Source organism: Pithys albifrons, chromosome 29 (assembly GCF_047495875.1).
Source record: "Pithys albifrons albifrons isolate INPA30051 chromosome 29, PitAlb_v1, whole genome shotgun sequence".
Classification (NCBI taxonomy): domain Eukaryota; kingdom Metazoa; phylum Chordata; class Aves; order Passeriformes; family Thamnophilidae; genus Pithys; species Pithys albifrons.
In genome coordinates, this window is record NC_092486.1 from 5,446,617 (window position 1) to 5,465,521 (window position 18,905).

Consider the following 18,905-nt stretch of genomic DNA (forward strand, 5'->3'; position numbering starts at 1 on the left):
ATCATTGGTTTTTCTTCATAATTTATTTGCAGTTTTCCCGAGACAAAAACGAAATCAGAGTCATCTTTTACACTTACAAGGCTCAGAAAGAAAAGACAAAGGATTTTTTTGGGGGGGTCAGGGAGGGATATGCTGGGGAGGGGGGTCGAGGGAGACAGAAAAAGAATGAGAGAAAAGGGGAGGAAAGAGAAAAATTTGGCAACGATCCACCAGCATTCATGGGACAGGAACAGCTCAGCTCAGCTCCTCGACATACAGCGTTAGCGCCCGAGGGTTGCTCCCGCGCAAAGGGCATGCAGAGAAATCATCAGAATAATTAAAAAATAATTAATGTCCCCCGCCCCTCCCCTGCCCCAGCCAAAACCAGCCCCCAGCATGGAGGGGACACCCTGGGGAGTCGTGTGGGGAGCACCAGGAGCAGGTGCTGCGTCCCCAGGGCCGGGGTGGGGCCGAGGGGGTGCCCCGGGGTGCTGGCTCGGGGGGTGCACGATGTGCTGGGGGACCCCTGTGCGGGGGGCCCGGCAGAGCAGCCTGTGCCCCTTTAAGAGACCCGTTCTCTTAGTCTAAAGTGCTTTCGATGCTGCGTCAGTGCTGGCTGGATTGCCCCGAGCCCCCCGCCCCGACCCCCAGCACCCCCAGCCCCCTGGCACGGCACCCACAGCCCCCCTGCCAAAACCTGCCAGCACCCGGAGCTGGCACCTGGGCCACAGCGTGCTGGGGGAGGGCAGCCAGCAGGATGGGGACACGGGGGTGCCACCGGGGGACCCTCGCACAGGCACCCACGTGTTCCCTGCGCAGCAGCGTCCGGGATCAGCCTCGGGCCCCCGGGGCAGCGCCGGGCTGGGGGGCGGGCAGGGGGAGTCTGTGTGTGTGAGACCCTCCTCAGTCACCCCCCGGCAGCCCCCGTGGCTGGGGACCCCCGTGGGAATTCAAAAATAAAGAGCTCTCTCTATGTACAGGGGCCGGGGCGGGACAGAGCAAAGCGGAGCCCAAAGAACAACATCCACCACCAGCGACAGCGACACGCCACGAGCACAGCCGGGAGGGGGGCGGGACCCCCTGCCCCCAGGAGGGACGGGCAGAGAGGGGGCTGAGCCCCCCAGCGCCCGCCTGTGGCCGAGCGGCTGGGTTGGGGTTGGGGCCGTGGGTGGGGTTGGGACCGGGGTGGGTTTTTCCCCCTTTCTTTTTCTTTTTTTTTCTTTTTTTTTTCTTCCCTTTTTTTCCTCATCTTCCTCATTTTGGCTTTTTTTTGTCTTTTTGTTTTCTGCAAACACAGGCACTGGAGGGGGGAGCAGGGCCAGGGCTGGGGGGGACAGGCATGCGGACGCGTGCTTGGGGGGCCGCAGCTCCGGCTGCCGCCTCGGCTCCCATCGCCGTCTCCGTCGGGCTGGAACCAGGACAGCCACCGTCAGCTCTGCGGGGACACCCGAGGTCAGCTCAGTTGGTTAAAACCGGGTTGTAATAATGCCAAGGTCATGGGTTCAATCCCCTGTGTGGGCCATTGACTTCAGAGTTGGGCTCCGTGATCCTCGTGGGTCCCTTCCAACTCAGAAAGGTCTGTGATTCTACCCCAGTGAGCCACAGCTGGTGCCCCCCATACCCTCGGCCCGGCACCCCCTCACCTTCACTGCAGCGGCGCCACGGGCGCCCCCGAGCCGTGGAAATGCACGTTCTGCCATTTGCCGTCGCGGCGGTGCCACACGCGCGTCTCCTCGGACTGGCTGGTGCGGGGCCGGCCCTGCGCGTCGATGTACTGCGTGAGGCGGATGTAGGCGATGCACGCCGCGTCCTCCCCGATGACGTGCACGTGCGGGTTCAGGATGGTCGTGTGGATCGGCTTGTTGTTCTTGGACAGCACTGCGGGGAGCCCGAGGGTCAGTGGGGCAGGGCACGGGCAGGGGGTGCCCAGGGATGGGGCAAGGGATGGGTGGGGAATGGGCAGGGATGGGGGCAAGGGATGGAGGGAGAATGGGCAGGGATGGGGGCAAGGGATGGAGGGAGAATGGGCAGGGATGGGGGGAGATGGGGGCAAGGAATGGGTGGGGAATGGGCAAAGATGGGGGCAAGGAACAGGCAGGTCAACCACTCACAGTTCTCGAAGTAGAAGCGGTGGAAGTCCATCCCCTCCACCAGGTTGCCCAACGCCTCAGGCTCAAAGGAGGTGAGCCCTGGGTCGCAGATCTTCCTGCAGGGAGCAAGGTGAGAGCAGCCCCAACCCACCTGCCCCGCCCTACCTGACTCCACCCCACCTGCCCTGCCGCACCTGCCCCACCCCACCTGCCATGCCCTACCTGCCCCACCCCACCTGCCCCGTCCCACCTGCCCCGCCCCACATGCCCTGCCCCACTCACGCGTAGGCCTCGAAGTCCCCGTTGTTGACGGCCTCAATGAGCTGCTCCGTTATCTTGATGATCTCCTGCTTGCGGGCTGGGGGCACGTCACTGTCACCGCCACCGCCCCTGCCCCGCGGGGACACCGTGGGGGGCGGCGGGCAGGGTGTTGGGATGGACAGGGCACATGGAGGGGAGGCGTGGGGACAGACACAGGGACAGACAGACAGAGCCTGGGGGCAGACAAACCTTGGGGACAGACAGACAGACCATGGGGACAGACAAAGGGACCTTGAGGAGAGACACAGGGACCATGGGGACAGACAAACAACCCTTGGGGACAGAAGGACCTTGGGGACAGACAGGGACCGTTGTGCTCCCAAGGCCCCCACAGCTCTGCCACAGAAGTATCTGCATGATCCTTTCAGTGCTACACCAGTGCCACCCCAGCATGTCCCAGTGCCCTCCCAGCATGCTCAAGCATCCCAGTGCCCACTCAGCATGTCTCAGTAGTTCCCAGAGCATCCCAGTGTTATCCCTGCATGTCCCAGTACATCCCAGTGCCATTCTAGCACATCCCACTACAGCGTTTCATACCAGCGTCTCCCAGTGCTATCCCACTGTCTCAGTGCCATTCCACTGCATCCCAGTACCATCCCAGTTCCATGCAAGTGCACCCCAACACATCCCAGTGCAATCCTATTAGGTCCCAGAGCGTGCCAGTGCATCCTAAAGCTGCTCCAGTGGCCTCTGATACATCCCAGTGCATTCCAGTACCATCCTATTGCCTCCCAATACATCCCAGTTCTATCCCGGTGCAAACCTACTGCATTCCAGTGCCATTCTGCTATACCTCAGTACCATTCCAGGGCATCCCAATCCATTCCAGTGCCATCCCAGTGCACCCCAATGCATCCCAGTGTCTCTCCCTGTGCCATTACAGCATGTCCCAATCTATCCCATTTCCATGTCAGTGCACCCCAGTGCACCCCAGTGTCATCCCAGATCCATCCCAGTGCACCCCAGATCCATATCAGTGCATTCCAACACTCTCCCCGTGCATCCCAGTGATGTCCCAGTGCAACACAAGGAATTCTGGAGCCATCCCTGTGTCATTCCAGTGCAACCCAATAAATCCCAGTGCCATCCCAGTGCATCCCAGTGCCATCCTAGTGCATATTGGTGCCATCCCAGATCCCTCCCAGTGCATTCCAGTCCTGCCTTAGTGCATCCCAGTGCCACCTCAGTGCACCAATGGCATCTTGGTGCCATGCCAGTTCCATCCCAGTTCATTCCAGTGCAATTCCAGTGCAACTCAATGCAATTCCAGTACAACTCAATGCATCTTAGTGTCAATCCAGTGCATCCCAGCTCTATTCCAATGCATTCCACCCAGCACACTCCCAGAGCATCCTAGTGCCACCCCAATGCATCCTGGTGCCATTCCAGCGCCATCCCAGTGCATCCCAGCATGTCCCAGTGTATCTCAGTGTTGTTCCAGTGCAGCTCAATACAATCCAATTTCATCCCAGTGCATCCCACCCAGTGAACCAAATGCACCCTGGTGTTAGTCCAGTTCCATTCCAGTGCAGTCCAATGCACACTAGTGCCATCCCAGTGCATCCCAGCTCCATCCCACCACATTCCAGCACAATTCCAGTGCATCCCAGTGCATTCCAGAACTGTCCCAGTGCACCACAGTGCCATTCCAGTTCACCCTGGTGCCATCCCAGTTCCTTCCAGTACCATTCCAGTGCACCCCGATGCATACTGGTGCCATCCTAGCACCACCCCAGTGCATTCCAAGACACTCCCAGTGCGTGCACCAAATGCATCCTGGTGCCACCCCAATTCATCCCAGTGCCATTCCAATGCAACCCAGTGCATCCCAGCACCGCCCCAGTGCATCCCAGCTCCCTCCCAGTGCATCCCAGTGCGCCCCCAGCGCCCGTCACCTTTGGTGTCCTCATCCTCGATGGTGGTGTTGGTGCTGTCGGACGACTCCTGCCCACGGGACGGCGGTGGGGGGAGACACAAACAGGGGGTCAGACCTGGCGCTGGGGGGCACAGGGAGGGGGCGAGCCCAGCCGGGGCTCGGCGGGACCCTGACACTGCCAGACACCATGGGGACACCGTGGGGGACGCCGAGGGGACCCCCTGTCCCCGCACCCCCCCGCGCCATGGCTGATGCTGGGGAGATGGAGGCGGAAAGCGCAGCCCCCCAGCCCGGGGCCGGCGCGGGCAGAGGTACCTTCGTGCCGTCCGCGGGGTTATGAATTACGGTAGTTTGAGGCTCCTACAGGAGAAGGGACAGAGACAGAGGCGGGGGGGGGAGCGAGGCCCGGAGGGGGGACAACGAGGGGCACAACGGAGCAAGCAGGACATGGACGGGGGCGAGGAGAGACCCAGACCGGACGTGGGAAGGGCAGAGGGGGGAGAGAAGCAGAGAGTCATTAGTCCAGCAAAGCCAAATGGTTTAATTCACAGACATGGAGGGGAGAAAAGGGGGGCACAGTGGGGGTGGGGAGGGGCAGTGAGAGCCCAAGGATGGGCTGGGGGGCAGCTCTGTGCCCATGTCCTGCATCCCGGTGCCCAGGGGCTCCACTCACCGTGCGGCTGAGCATCTCGCTGCCCACATCCCGAGCTTCCCTGTGCCTGCATCCCAACGTCCTGCTGCTGCATCCCTGAGCATCCCTCAGCTTGAATCCAGACCATCCCTGTGCCCACATCCCAACCACCCCACTGCCAGCATCCTGAGCACCCCTCATCCTGCTGCCTGCATCCCACTCTCAGTTGTGTGGGGTGGGCACCCCTTTCTCCATATCCCACACTCACTGACCAGCTGGGCACCCCTTGACTGGTGTCCAGCACTCTGTGCCAGCTGGGCATCACCGTGCACGTATCTTGCCTTCATCTTACCATCCCTCTGCCCTTATGCTGCACCCCCTGTGCTATCCACATGACAATGGGCACCCCTGTGCCCCACATCCTGCACCCACTTTGCTGTTGGCATCACCAGAGCACCCTTGCATCCTGCACTCGCTGTTCCAGATGGGCATCCCTTTCCCTGTGTCCTGTACTCCCTGTGCCAGCTGGGCATCCCTCTGCCCAGATCCTGCACTTACCTCACCCACAGGGCCACATTCAGCATCTCCATCCCTGTACCAGGATCCTGCACCCACCTCACCATTGGCATCACAGGGTGTCCCTGTGCCCAGACCTTGCACCTGCCACCTGCATGGTGGGGCACCCACAGTCATACCCTGTGCCCACCTCGCCATTGTGTCACCAGGACCCTTCTCTCGTGTCCTGCACTGACTTGTTCCCATCACAGGGCAACTGTGCCTCTACCCTGTACCCACCTTGTCCCCATGGTGGGGCACCCCCTGCCATGTCCTGTACCGACCTTGTCCTCATGGTGGGGCATCCACATGCCTGTGCCCTGAACCCACCTTGCTGTCTCTATGGCAGGAGCATCTCTGTGCCCAATTCCTGCACCTACCTTGTCCCCACGGTGGGGTGTGACCATGTCCCGCACCCACGTCACTGTCCCCATGGCTGAGGAGGACACGAGCCTGTCCACGTGCCCTTCACCCACCTCGTGTGTCCGGCGGGGTCCCCCCGTGCCCGTGTCCTGCACACCCTGCCCGTCCCTGGGCCACCCCCTCCCCCGGGCACAGCTGGTGGGGCGCGCATGGCGATGGATGGGATGGGCTGGTGGGATGGACCCGGCGGGACGGGGAGCGCAGGGCGGGGGGCACCTACCAGGGCGGCGGGCGGGAGGGTCCCCTTGGGGCTGGTGACACCGGCGCTGCCTTTGGTGCTGTTGGTCTGGGGCTGGAGGGGAGAAACACGGGGGGCTCAGTGGCCAGGGGGGCAGCCCCAGCCCCGCCCCCGCCGGCCCCCTCACCTTCACGCCGTCCGCCTTCTTGTTCAGCAAACTCTTCGCTGCTGCGGGGGGAGACGGGTCAGAGCTGCCCTCGGGACAGGGCACGCCACAGCCCCCCAGCCCCTGCGGCCATCCGGCCTGAGCCCACCCTGCGGGCTGGCAGCGCTGCCACCCCAGCGCTGGGGACACGGCACATGCCAGGACGGGCGACCCCATCCAGAGGGGACCCCATTTTGGAGGAGTGGTTCCCATGCTGTGAGGGGCATCCCCCTCCTGGGGGTGTTCTCATACTGGGGGGCGTCCCCATGCTGGGAGGGGCGACTCCAACCTCAGGGAGGTCCCCATCCTGGGGGAAGGGAGTGTCCCCATCCTGGGGGGAATGTCCCCATCCTGGTGGGTGTCCCCATCCTGGGGGGAATGTCCCCATCCTGGTGGGTGTCCCCATCCTGGGGAAGGTTCCCAAACTTAGGGAGGGTCCCCAACTAGGGGGGGCTGCCCCATCATGGGAGGGGTGTCCTCGGCCTCTGGGGATTCCCATCCAGGTGGGATGTCCCCATCCTGAGAGGAGGCCCTAAACTTTGTGGGTCCCCAGAGTGGGGGAAGGAGGTGTCCCCAATTTGGGGAGGGTCCCCATCCTGGTGGCCCCCCTGTTGGGGGGGTAGGGCTGGCTTACCTTGGAGAAATGCAGAGAGGAAAGCGAGAGAGAGGAGGGGGAGGGGGGCAAGAGAGAAATGGGAGAAAAGGAGGAAAAGGGGAAAAACATAAAAAAAGAACATAAAAAGAGATGAGTTGAGTAAGGGGGCCGGGGGGGGCACAGCCGCCTGTGCCCCTTCGTGTCTCCCTGGAAGAGCATCTGTCACTGCTATCAGATCTCTGGCCATGGTCGCGTGGGGGAGTGGGGGCATGGGGGCCACAAGTGGCTGTGAGTGGATGGGGGGTGTCACCTCGAGCATCCTCGTAGCTCCTCCAAGCTTGGGGAACCCCCTGGTTGGCTCACAGGCTGGGGTGGCCGCACGGTGACAAGTCCAGTCACAGCACCCAAGGGGGGGGCAGACGTGGGGAGGAGGGGACACCCCACCACTCCCCCACGGCCCTCTGTCCCCCCAGGGGTCCCTGGCAGGGGGTCCCCAAGGGTCCTGGTCCCTCCTCTGAAAGCAGGCGGGCACTGAGAGGTGAGGTTTAAACCAGAGCCAAACTGGGGGGCTGAGGGAGGGACCCCTGGCAGGGGGCCAGTGGTTGCCCCTTGGGGGGTGGTTTAAGACCCGCCGAGTGTTTCGCGGCGTCACAAACACTGGCTGCAGCTCTCCAAGCTGGGCAGGGCAGGGGGCACGTGCTGGGGGCACATGCTGGGGGGCACATGCTGGGGAGGTGGCACATGCAAGGGGAGGGGCATGCAGGGTGGGGACACAGTGGGGGACACGGGACATGAAGCCAGTTTGCCCCATCTGTGCACTGTGTGCCCCCACTGAGTACATGGAGGGTGGCACTGCCATGGGACGGCAACAGTGGGAGGGAGGACACACCCTAAAATCATCCCCCCGCCCCCAGCTCCCCATGGCTGGCCCAGGTGGGGACCCTGGGGATGCCACCACAGTATGTGCCCCTTGAGGGACCACCGGCCCAGGGCACAGGCAGCCCCCTCCTTGGGATGGGGGGTAGGGCGTGGGGCAGAGACCCCCCTCCGGGGCCAGTCTGAGGGTGACAGCAGGGGGACAGTGGCACTTCTCAGTGCTGGTGGCGAGGGGAGAGGCTGTGGGGTGCAGGGGGCGGTACAGGGGGGCAGTGCCAGGGGGGCAGTGCCAGGGGGGCCATGCATCGCTCCGATTTCCGAGGAGGGCACCCGAGACCTGTTGGGGAGGGGGAGGCAGGGGAGAGGATGTGGGGAGAAGAGGGGCACGTGAGGGTGGAGGATCTGGGCACACACAGAGACCAAGCGGGGCCGGGGGGCCCTTTGCGGACGCGTCTACCTTGTTCCACCAGCCCCAGGGGGGCCCCGGCGGCGGCCGCCGACATGGTCGGAGGAGCGGTGGTCTGTCTGCCCACTGCGGGCCCGAGAGAGAGAGAGAGGGAGCAGAGCTCCTGTTAGGGGGCTGGGGGGCTGCGGCGGGACCCCCACCTGCCACCCCCCGACAGGAACTCCTGGGGTGCCCATCACCCCGGCCGCGGGCCTGGGGTGGCTGGCGCTGCTCCGTCCCCCTCCCCGTGTCGCCCCCCACCAGCCGGCGTGGGGCACACGCGGGGACCGGGCACTACCTGCTGCTGCGGGCGGGGGGCACGGGGGGCGGCTCCGGCCCCACCTGGGCACCACACGCCCCGTCCTCGCCGATGGGATAAAAATGGGGGGGGTTAAGAGGGGAGGGGAGAAAGAGAGAAAGACAGCGACAGAGAGAGGGGGGGCACCGGCCCGGGGGGGCTGCGGGCAGGGGGCTGCGGCCCCCCCAGCCAGCGGGCACCACCCCTCACCTGAGAAGTTCCTGGTGGCCAACATAGTGGTGAGGATGGCGCCCTGTGGGGAGGGGCACAGTGAGGGGACAGGGCAGGGGGTGGGACAGGGGCCAAGTGCCATCCCCAGCCCAAGCCCCCCCATGAGCCCCCTCCTCACCTTGAGCTTCCTCCGGGCGTTGAACTTTTTCAGGCACTCCACTGTCTCCTGCCTGTGCATCATGGAGGCCACGGTGGAGCGTTGCTGTGGGGGACAGCAGGGTCAGTGCCAGGCGCTGGTGGCACTGGGCAGAGGCCACGCAGCAGAGGGGACAGTGCCACTTACGCAGACCCACGGGTGCTTGAGGGCCTCGTGCGCCGTGATGCGCTTGGCAGGGTTGATGGTCAGCATCTGGTTGATGAGGTTTTTTGCTTCAGGGGTGACCGTGTCCCACTCGGGCGAAGGGAACTGGAGGGAAGCAGGGACACAGGTGACAGCTCTGGAGGGGCAGCCCCATGGCAGCCAATGGCCCTCCACGGCCCTACACATCCTCAACCAGCCACTGAAGACGTGGCCCAAAGCTATCCCCAGGTTCTGCCCGCTGAGAGCAGCTGTGCTGCCCTTCAGCAGGTTCCAGAGTTAAGGGGTCACCCATCACAGCACGGGGGGTCCTGGTACTGGGGACTTACATCATAGGCCCCAGCCTTGATCTGTTGGTAGAGTTTGTGCTGGTCCTCGTCCCAGAACGGCGGGTAGCCCACCAGCAGGATGTACAGGATGACCCCTGGCCAAGGAGAGCGGGCTCAGGGGGGTGCAGGGACCCCCAGCCACCCCCTGCTCCCTCCGGCCTCGTGGTGTCCCTGTGACACAGCGGTGACCCCAGCACGGCCTGTCCCTGTGCTGCCAGGACAGCACCCACCACAGAGAGTGTGGCACAGCCAGGGCACATGGCACAGGATGGCCCTGGGCTGGGGACAGGGGTGGAACCAGGACAAGGACTGGGATAGGGCTGACAGGAACTGGGATGGGAAACAGCGTGAGACCGGGATGGGAATAGGATGAGACAAGGATGGAGCCAGGAAGGGGCCAGAATTGGAGTGGGATGGAATGACAAGGACACAAGGCAGGGATTGGGCAGGGATGGGGCAGGGACTGGGGCACAGATGAGGCAGAGACTGGGCAGGGATCAGGACTGGGGCAGGAACCAGACAGGGAGAAGCAGGGACCAGGCAGGGGTCAGCTCTTACCACATGCCCAGATGTCCACAGGTTTGCCATAGGCCTCCTTGCGCAGCACCTCAGGGGACAGGTAGCCAGGTGTGCCTGCGAATCCTGGCATGGGATGGAGACACGGGTGAGCTGTGGGGGGTGGGAACAGGGACAGGGACAGGGACAGGGACAGGGACAGGGACAGGGCAGGGACAGGGATAGGGCAGGGACAGGGACAGGGAGAGGGACAGGGATAGGGACAGGGACAGGGACAGGGACAGGGACAGGGCAGGGACAGGGACAGGGACAGGGACAGGGACAGGGACAGGGACAGGGATAGGGACAGTGACAGGGACAGGGACAGGGATAGGGACAGGGACAGGGACAGGACAGGGACAGTGACAGGGACAGGGCAGGGACAGTGACAGGGACAGGGCAGGGACAGGGATAGGGGCAGGGACAGGGGCAGGACAGGGACAGTGACAGGGACAGGGCAGGGACAGGGATAGGGGCAGGGACAGGGGCAGGGTGCTGTGGGCACAGGGCATGGACACAGCGGGTGTGGGATAGGGCTGTGGTGGTGTCCTGGTTTTGGCTATGGCAGAGTTCATTTCTCCTCAGTAGCTGTTACAGTGCTGTGTTTTGTGGACACAGCTGTAGGAACAGGGCAGGGACTCAGAGGATGTGGGACTGGGACAGGGCAGGACATGGTGGGCAGGGGCCAGGTCTGTGGAGGGCACGGGGCCAGTGGCACTCACCAAACCAGGCCTGCTGATCCCCCTGCACCTCGATGGCGAGGCCGAAGTCTGCCAGTTTCACCGCCGCCCCTTTGCACTTGCTGGCCAGGAGCAGGTTCTCTGGCTGGGTGGGCACAGGCAGGGGTGGGGAGGGAGAGGGGCATGGGGGAGGCAGAGGGGCTTTGCAGCTGCCATCGAGCATGTCCTGCCCGTTGGCCAGCTCTGTGCCCGGTGTCTGCAGCCATGGGGACCCTCTACCATTGGCCCAGGGTGGCACAGCCCCACAGCCAGCTCAGAGTCACCCCATGTCCCACACACCTCATCTCAGTACCCCCTGTACCCCACCCACCATCCCCCCATATCCCACCATCCCCCCATATCCCACCATCCCCCTGTATCCCACCCACCATCCTGTTCTGCCCTGACCACATCTCACCTCCAGCCAAGCTCGAGCCCCCTCTGACCAGCCCCCCATGCCCCCATTCTGACCAGCTCATGCCCCTGGGGGTCCATGGTGAGCAGGGGGCTCACAGTGAGCCCCCCCAGCAGCACAGGACTGTGCCATGACCGAGGGGGGTCATGTGCACCCCCAGAAAAAGGAGATGGCAGCTGGGGGCACTCAGAGCAGAGGGAGCCCCCAACTCCTGCAGGATCTCAGTGACCCCCAGAACCCAAAGAGTCAGGGCCCCTCCAGGCTGTGGGGACCCTGAGAGCTGGGAGGGGGCAGAGGGACAGACTGGGGTCTGGGGGGACACACTCACCTTGAGGTCCCTGTGGACCACCCCCATCTGGTGACAGTGCAGGACAGCCTCCAGGATCTGCTGGATGCAGTGGCTGCATGCAAACAGGGGTGGGTCAGGGGCATGCTGCCCCCACCACTGCCCACACCTCCTGCCTGGGATCTGCACCCCCAAACTGGCCCCCCACCCCACTGCCAGGGCCCCCACTGCACCCCAGTGGGAACCTTGGATTGGGAGGTGCTGAATGTTGCACTTCCTGTGCTCCTGCCAGGGGCTCACCCCTGGGGAACTATCACTGCCTCGGGGTCATTCCTTGGGGATCACCCCTGGGGGGGTTACTGCTTGGGGGGGTCACACCAAGCTTGTCACTCCGAGGGGGTCACTGACTGGGGGTCACCCCTGCAGGGTCACTCCTGGGGGGTCACTGCCTGGGGGTCACCTCTCAGTGCCCACCAGGTGAGCCCCCATCCTGGCACGGAGCCTTGGAGGGTCACCCCAGTGGTGCCTTTGTGTCCCACCCCCTGCCCCCACGGGGGCCCCCCCGTCCCTGCTGCCACCCCGATGCCAGGGTGTCCCCCAGACAGGACTCACGGGGTGGGGGGACAAGGGGTGTGGGGAGGGGCGCGGATGGAGACAAGACAAGAAAGAAAGAGGGAAGGAGCAGGGAATGAGAGCCTGAAATGGGGGTGAAGGGGGTCCCACCCAGCTGGGGGAGGAAGGGCAGTGGGGGGCAACCTCCCTGTGAGGGGGGCAAAAAAAGGGAGGTCAGGGAGAAAAAAGAGCGAGGAGAGAGCCCCGCAGGCGGGTCCTGGGGGCGGAGCGGGGGCTGCGGCGGGGGCTGCGGCGGGCACGGGCAGCGCGGGGGGCACGGCCCCCTGCCCCCCAGATACTGACCTGCGGCTCCCTCTGCTCAGGGGCAAAGTGATGGGTGGGAGGAACGCGGGCAAAGAGCTCATGGACACAGTGACTGCAAAACAGAACGGGGGGCGGGCAGGGGCGGGGCAGGATGGAGGGGAAGGGGTGGGTGGGGGGTCAGGGTGGGGGGACAGGGTGGGGCAGAGGGGTGGGAGGGGGCAGGAGGGGGCATGGGGGGTTGGGATGGGGTGGCAGGATGGAGAGGCAAAGGGTGGGGAGGACAGGATGGGGTTGGGATGGGGATAAATGGGGGGCAGGTGGGAGAGGCAGGGAGTGGGGGCAGGTCGTGGACAAAGGTGTGGGAGGGGGTGGCAGGATGAGGATAAAGGGGGGGCAGTGTGGGGTGAAGGGATTGGGGGTGCAGGATGGAGGAGTAAGGGTTGGGAGAATGGGGCAGTGTGGGGGGAACAGGGTGAGGTAAAGGGGGTGGGGGGCAAGAAGGAAGGTCAGGGTGGGGCAGGTTGGGGGTAAGGGGGTGGGAGGATATAGGGGCATTTTGGGGCATAGGGGGGTTGTAGGAGGCAAAACAGAGGGCGGGGGGTGCCAGGGAGGGGGCAGCGAGCAGAGGGCAGCGGTGGGAAGGACGGACGGACACACGGATGGACACACGGACACGCACAGAGCCCGAGCGACGCGTGATGGGAGACGGGAGGGCGGGGGATGGAGGGGTGGATGGAGGAGGTGGGGCACAAGGTGGGACAGGGATGGGGGGAACGAGAGAGGGGGAGAAACAATGTTGTGAAAGCCCAGAGACCACGGGGAGAGGCACACGGCGGCACACAGGGCACTGGGGATGGCACCAGGGGGCCCTGGGGGCCCCCCACCCACCACCAGCCCCCCAGCACAGTCAGGACAGTGCCAGCCCTCAGTGGCAGAGCGGGGGGCGTGGGGTGGGGAGCGGGACATGGGGAGGCCCCAGCCAGCAGCAGGATGGAGCCAGTGGAGGGTCACAATAGTGGGGAGGTGGGGGGCATGCCCCACCCACTGGGTGGCCCCTGCCTGCCTTGCTGGAGCTGCCCCATCCCTGCAGCCCCCCGGGGAGGGGAGCACTGGGGGGTCTGGGGGTGTCCGGGGGCTGGGCGGGCGCGGGGGCTCACCTGGCATCGGCCTCGCTGTAGTACTCCCGTGCCACGATGTCCTCGAACAGCTCCCCACCCGTCACCCTGAAACACAGCCAGGCAGAGGGTCACCCCGGGGACCCCCAGGACCCTCTGAGCCCCCCAAACCCTGGGCAGCCCCAGCCACACTCACAGGTCAAAGACGAGGTAATGGAACCCCTCCTCGGAGATGCTGTCGTGGAGCCGCACTGTGGGGACCAGATGGGGACAGGGACAGGCTTGGTCTCGGCCCCCACGCCCTCCCCGGCCCCCCATGACTGCTACGAGGGGCACACACGTGTGTCAGTGTCACACACACGTGTGTCAGTGTCACACACACCCAGAGTGCCTCAGAGGTGGCACCCAGCAGGACCCCAGTGGTGAGACCCCACACGCCTCCAGAGGGACACGCAGCGTGTCCCCAGGGTGTCCCTGGGTGGCACCCACAGGACCCCACACATTCCCAGGGTGGCACACCCCCCCCTATGGTGGCCCCAGCATGTCCCTGGGTGGCACCCAGCGGGGAGAGCCCCACAGTGTCCCCAGGTGTCCCCCGGGTCACTCACCGATGTTGGAGTGCTTGAGCAGCCGGCAGATCCGCGCCTCGCGCTCCAGCTTCTGGTGGTCTGCGGGGACAGGGGTCAGGGGGCACCTGCCCTGCCCGGCACACCCGCCCCAGCCACCTGTCCCGGGGCAGCCACAGTGGGAGGAGCCCCAGGTGGGCTCGTGCAGGTGTGCATGGGGGGCAGGGGCATCAGTGTGCACCTGTGGGGGTGTGTGGGGGTGTGCACATGTGCGAGTGTGTGCAGGTGTGCACAGGTGTGCACAGGTGTGCACATGTGCATGTCCATGCAGCTGTTCCTGTGTGTGCACGTATGTGAGGCTGTGCATGCAGGTACACGTACACAGGTACACAGACACACGTGTGTAAGCACCTGTGGCTGTACATGCATGTGGGTGTGCAGGTGTGTGGGTGTGTCTGTGTGCACAGCTGTACACGTGTGTGTGGCTGCACCCATGTGCATCACTGTACCAGTGTCTGTGGGGTGTGCAGCTGTGCCCATGTGTGCGGATGTACCTGTGTGCAGCTGTGCCTCTGTGTGACTGTACATGTGTGTGACTGTACACACGTGTGACTGCACACGTGTGTGACTGCACATGCGTGTGACTGCACACGTGTGTGACTGCACACGTGTGTGACTGCACACGTGTGTGACTGCATACGTGTGTGACTGTACACGTGTGTGACTGCACACGTGTGTGACTGTACACGTGTGTGACTGCACACGTGTGTGACTGTACACGTGTGTGACAGCACACGTGTGTGACTGCACACGTGTGTGAGTGTACACGCGTGTGACTGTACATGTGTGTGACTGCACATGTCTGTGACTGTACACGTGTGTGACTGCACACGTGTGTGACTGCACACGTGTGTGACTGCAATGGCTGCTGTATCAGAGCACACCTGTACCTGTGTGTGCGGCTGCACCTCTGGGTGTGTCAGTACATGAGGGCACACAGATACACACAGAGCTCACACCTGTGCAGACACACACAGATCATACCTGTGCACACACAGAGCTCACACCTGTGCAGACACACACAGATCATACCTGTGCACACACACAGAGCTCACACCTGTGCAGACACACACAGATCATACCTGTGCACACACACAGAGCTCACACCTGTGCAGACACACACAGAGCTCACACCTGTGCACACACACACAGATCATACCTGTGCACACACACAGAGCTCACACCTGTGCAGACACACACAGATCATACCTGTGCGCACACACACACACTGTCTGCTCACATCTGCTCACACACACACACACACACAAACACACACACACACACAGACACACACACACACACACACACACACACACACACACACACGCTGTCTGCTCACACCTACTCACATCACACCCGCCAGGCTCTAAGGGGCCCCAGGGGATGGACAGGATCAGACCCATCCCCTCCTCACTGGTACCTGGTGCCACCAGCACCACTGGCATCACGGCTGTCACAGGTGCCACTGGGCATTGGGGTATCTCGGGTACCTGAGGTGTCTCCATAGCTGTGGGGGTGGCTGGGCCCAGGGTGGTCCCAGGGGGCATCCCCAGGGGCTGGGGAGGCCTCGGGGCATCCCGGCGTTGCCAGGGGACCTACCTCTGGCTGAGAGCTTTTTGGTGTTGATGATCTTGGCAGCGTACTCATGGCCGGTGCAGAGCTTGACGCAGCGCCGGACCACCGAGAAAGCCCCCCTGGGGAGGGACAGGCTCAGTGCCCTCCCCAGCGCCCGGGGGTGGCTCCCACCCGTGACTCAGCACCCGAGGCCAGGGGCTGCTCCCGCCGTGACTCAGCACCGGGGGGGAGCCCCGACACGGGGAGGGGGGCCCTGACACCGCTGGGGCCCCACTGTGGGTGCGCTGGGGGTGGCTGGGGAGGGGAGGCTGAACGGGGGCTCGGTGTGGGTCAGGAGCCGGGGGGGCTGGCATCGTGGAGGGGGTCTCGGGAAGGATCCAGCACTGGCAGCTCGTTGCCATGGGGACAGCGGGTGGCCCGGATGGCAGCGGTGGCCGCGGTGGCAGCAGCAATGGTGACGGTGACAGTGGTGGTGGCACTGGGCACAGCACTCGGCTGTGGATAAGGGGAGCCAGCAGCCACCAACACCCCTGGGGACGGGGATGGGGTGGGGACAGAGACGGGGGTCGGCTCAGGGTGGCCATGCCCACGCCACCCAGCAGCATCCACAGCCCTCCAAGTGCCACCAGCACGTCTCTGCCTCCCAGGACCCATATCCCTGCCTGTCCCCTGCCTGTCCCCTGCCCGACAGGGTCCTGCCCCCTGGGGCTGTCAGGGCAGTGTCAGCGCACACAGAGGGGATCCCCACACCAGGCTGGGGACACGGCCGAGCCAGCAGCACACTGTCCCTGCCATGGGAAAGGTGCTGTGGGGCACGTGTGTGCTCTGGGAAGGGAGGGAGGGCTGGCTGTCCCCTGCCACCACCCCATGTCCCCATGTCCTGGGACACCAAGGGCCCCAAGCTGGCTGGGACAGGGGGGACCTTCTCATCATGGGAGGAAAAGGGAGGGTGTCACCAGGGCCTGGCATCCCTGTCCCCTCGCCATGTGGCCCCCAGGCCAGGACACAGGCGGGTGCCAGCCCCGAGGTGGGCACAGTGACACGGCCCTGGCCATGCCTCAGCCCCCCCCGGGCCACAGCCATGTCCCCCAGCCCCGGCGGGGGGGACACATGCGCGATGGCTGCGGGTGACACCGAGCGATGGGGGGGGAAAGGACCACATTGCCATGGCAACCAGGACGGGCTGCATTTTGGGCAGAGCGAAGGAACAGCCCCCGATGGCAACATGTTCCCGCCCCAGCACCCCCAAAGGGGCCACAGACCCCCCCACAAAGCGTTCCCCTTATGGGGGTGGGGGTTGCCCCCCTCCTCATAGAGGTTTGACCCCCCCCCGCCCCATTTCGCTCTCCACCGACCCCTGCCCATGGATCGGGGGGGGGGATCTGCACCCCCCACCATGGCCTGGCAGGCAAATGAGCCCCCCCAAAATCAGCTCCTCTTCAGCTCCCCATGACACCCACCCGGGGGGATCAGGATGCTGGGGTTGGGGGGGGGAGGGTGGAAACATCCAAGGGGGATGAGGGGGCCTGGGAATCTGTAAGGCCTGGGGGCCCCAGGGGGGTTGGAGGCTGTGAGGACCCGGGAGGGGAACAGATCTGGGGAGTTATATAAGGCCCAAAGGGGTCTAATGGGGACTGGGGGAGGGGGACATATCTGAGGACCAGAGGGGAGAGGGATGGGGGGGGTCTGTGGAGATGGGGGGGTCTCTGGAGATGGGGGGTCTCTGGAGATGGGGGGGCTGAGCAAAGGGGAGATCCATGGGGGTGGAGGGTGAGGGGGTGCCCATAAAGACTCAGGGACCATTTGGGGTATGGTGGGTGTCTACAGGGGGCTGTGAGAATGAGGGAGGGGGGTGTCCATCAGGACTGGAGGGGTCTGGAGGGTTTGGGAGGGCACAAGGACTGTGGGGGTTGGTGGGGGCTTTGGGGGAGCCTGGAAGGTTGGGGGTCTTTATGAACCTGGGGATGTGGAGAGATGGGAGGGGGCACAAAAACTGGGCGGGGGGATTATGTGGGGCTGGGAGGGTCTGTGAGGATGGGGGTCCACAGGAGCAAGGGGGGGCTCTGAGGGCTGGGGCGGGGGGCAGGAGCACTGCGGGGTCTGTGGGGATGGCGGGTCTGGAGGGTCAAGGGCAGCTGTAAGGACCGGGGGGGTCTGCAGGGACAGGTACGAGGGCACTGGGGAGGATGCGGAGGAGCTGGAGGGGGTTCGGAGTGACCAGGGAGTAAGGACAGAGCAGGGCAGGATGTAAGGATGGGAGTCCATAAGGATGGGGAGATTCTTGGCGACTGGGGGGGCTGTGAGGGGGTCTGGGCCGCCGGGGGGGCTGGCGAGGCCTTTGGAGGGGGCGGTATGGGGGGGGCAGGGCCAATACCGGGGGGAGGGCAGTGCCGGGGGGGCGGGGGGCCGGTCCCGGGGGGGGGGGGGGGGTTGGGCAGGGCCGGTCCCGGAGGGGGCTGGGGGGGCCGGTCCTGGGGGGGCTGGGCGGGGGGGGCCGGTCCCGGGGGGGGCAGTGCCGGGTGTCCCATCCCGGGGGGATGAAGATGAAGGGGGGGATGCGTCACGTCTGCACCGAGCGAGCCCCGGGCAGCGCCCCCCGCCCCCGCCGCTCCCGGGGCCAGCACCGGGGCCGCCGCCCTTACTTGCCGATCTCCTCGTAGAGCTGGTACTCGTCGGTGAAGCGGGTGCAGGGCACGGTGGTGGCCATGCTGCTGCCGCCGCGCCGCAATGAGCGCCGCTGCTCCGGCTGCTGCTCCGGCTCCGCCCGGCGCGGGGGGCGGGGGGCGGCGCGGGGGAGGCTCCAGCCTGCCCGGGACAGCCCCCGGGACCCCGGCACAGCCCCCCGCCCCCGGCCAGGACAGCCCTCCCCGGGACAGCCCTCGGGACCCCGGCACAGCCCCCCGCCACAGCCCCCGGGACCCCGGCACAGCCCCCTGCCCCCGGCCGGGACAGCCCCCCCGGGACAGCCCCCCCGGGACCCCCGGGCATCCCCACACCGGGGGGATCCCCCCGCGCTCCGCGGGGGCCCCGCAACCACCACCCCGCACCCCCCGCGACCCCCCGATCCCAATTCGCCCCCGGGAGAGGGGGAATAATGGCCCCATAATGGCCCCACATCCAGACGCCCCTCCCCGGGATTCCCCCCCAATGGCTCTGTAGCCAGACTCCCTCCCACGGATTTCCCCCCCAAAGACCCCAATTCCAGACCCACATTCACCCTCCCCCAAAAGCCCCACACCCAGACCCCTCCCAAGAATCTCTCATTTGCCCCCAAAGGACCCCAAATCTGCACTCCCTCCGGATGCCACATTTTCCCCTAAAAGACCCCAATATCCAGACAGGCCCCTCCGAGACCCTCTGTCCACGCCCTGCACTCCCCCCCGCCCCCGGGGACACCCCCCATCGTCC

At 64.9% G+C, this 18,905-nt stretch overlaps 2 protein-coding genes across 7 annotated transcripts; one reads left to right on the forward strand and one right to left on the reverse strand.

Annotated features, from left to right (window-relative positions):
• Positions 1-4: 4 nt before the first annotated feature.
• CAMK2B (calcium/calmodulin dependent protein kinase II beta) lies at positions 5-18,297 on the reverse strand. Of its 6 annotated transcripts, none has more exons than XM_071579235.1 (21): positions 18,140-18,297; positions 15,522-15,616; positions 13,905-13,964; positions 13,493-13,547; positions 13,339-13,404; positions 11,348-11,420; positions 10,608-10,710; positions 9,889-9,972; positions 9,331-9,425; positions 8,987-9,109; positions 8,822-8,905; positions 8,683-8,725; positions 8,187-8,261; positions 6,241-6,278; positions 6,096-6,167; positions 4,582-4,626; positions 4,286-4,334; positions 2,352-2,427; positions 2,091-2,185; positions 1,623-1,857; positions 5-1,414 (listed from the first exon to the last, which is right to left on the reverse strand). In XM_071579235.1, exons 1-20 carry the CDS (start codon positions 18,202-18,204, stop codon positions 1,625-1,627), a joined length of 1,629 nt encoding a protein of 542 aa, XP_071435336.1. In that variant the 5' UTR covers positions 18,205-18,297; the 3' UTR covers positions 5-1,414; positions 1,623-1,624. The 6 variants fall into 6 exon arrangements, with proteins under 6 accessions (XP_071435336.1, XP_071435339.1, XP_071435338.1 ...); XM_071579236.1 differs by lacking the exon at positions 5-1,414 and adding an exon at positions 1,424-1,489; XM_071579238.1 differs by lacking the exon at positions 8,187-8,261 and having other exon boundaries at positions 6,241-6,281.
• On the forward strand, positions 18,203-18,592 carry LOC139683646 (cleavage and polyadenylation specificity factor subunit 6-like). The gene has a single exon (XM_071578965.1). The coding sequence runs from the start codon at positions 18,203-18,205 to the stop codon at positions 18,590-18,592; it is 390 nt and encodes a 129-aa protein (XP_071435066.1).
• The last annotated feature ends 313 nt before the right edge of the window (positions 18,593-18,905 follow it).

Bases quoted from the DNA above. Each gene is read 5' to 3' on its own strand.
- LOC139683646 (XM_071578965.1), top strand. From the start codon at position 18,203: ATGCTGCTGCCGCCGCGCCGCAATGAGCGCCGCTGCTCCGGCTGCTGC.
- CAMK2B (XM_071579235.1), bottom strand. From the start codon at position 18,204: ATGGCCACCACCGTGCCCTGCACCCGCTTCACCGACGAGTACCAGCTC. The intron at 11,421-13,338 runs GTGAGCCCCCGC...GTTTGCATGCAG, and splicing joins TACAGCGAGGCCGATGCCAG to CCACTGCATCCAGCAGATCC. The intron at 2,428-4,285 runs GTGACGGGCGCT...ACGTGCCCCCAG, and splicing joins CGAGGATGAGGACACCAAAG to CCCGCAAGCAGGAGATCATC.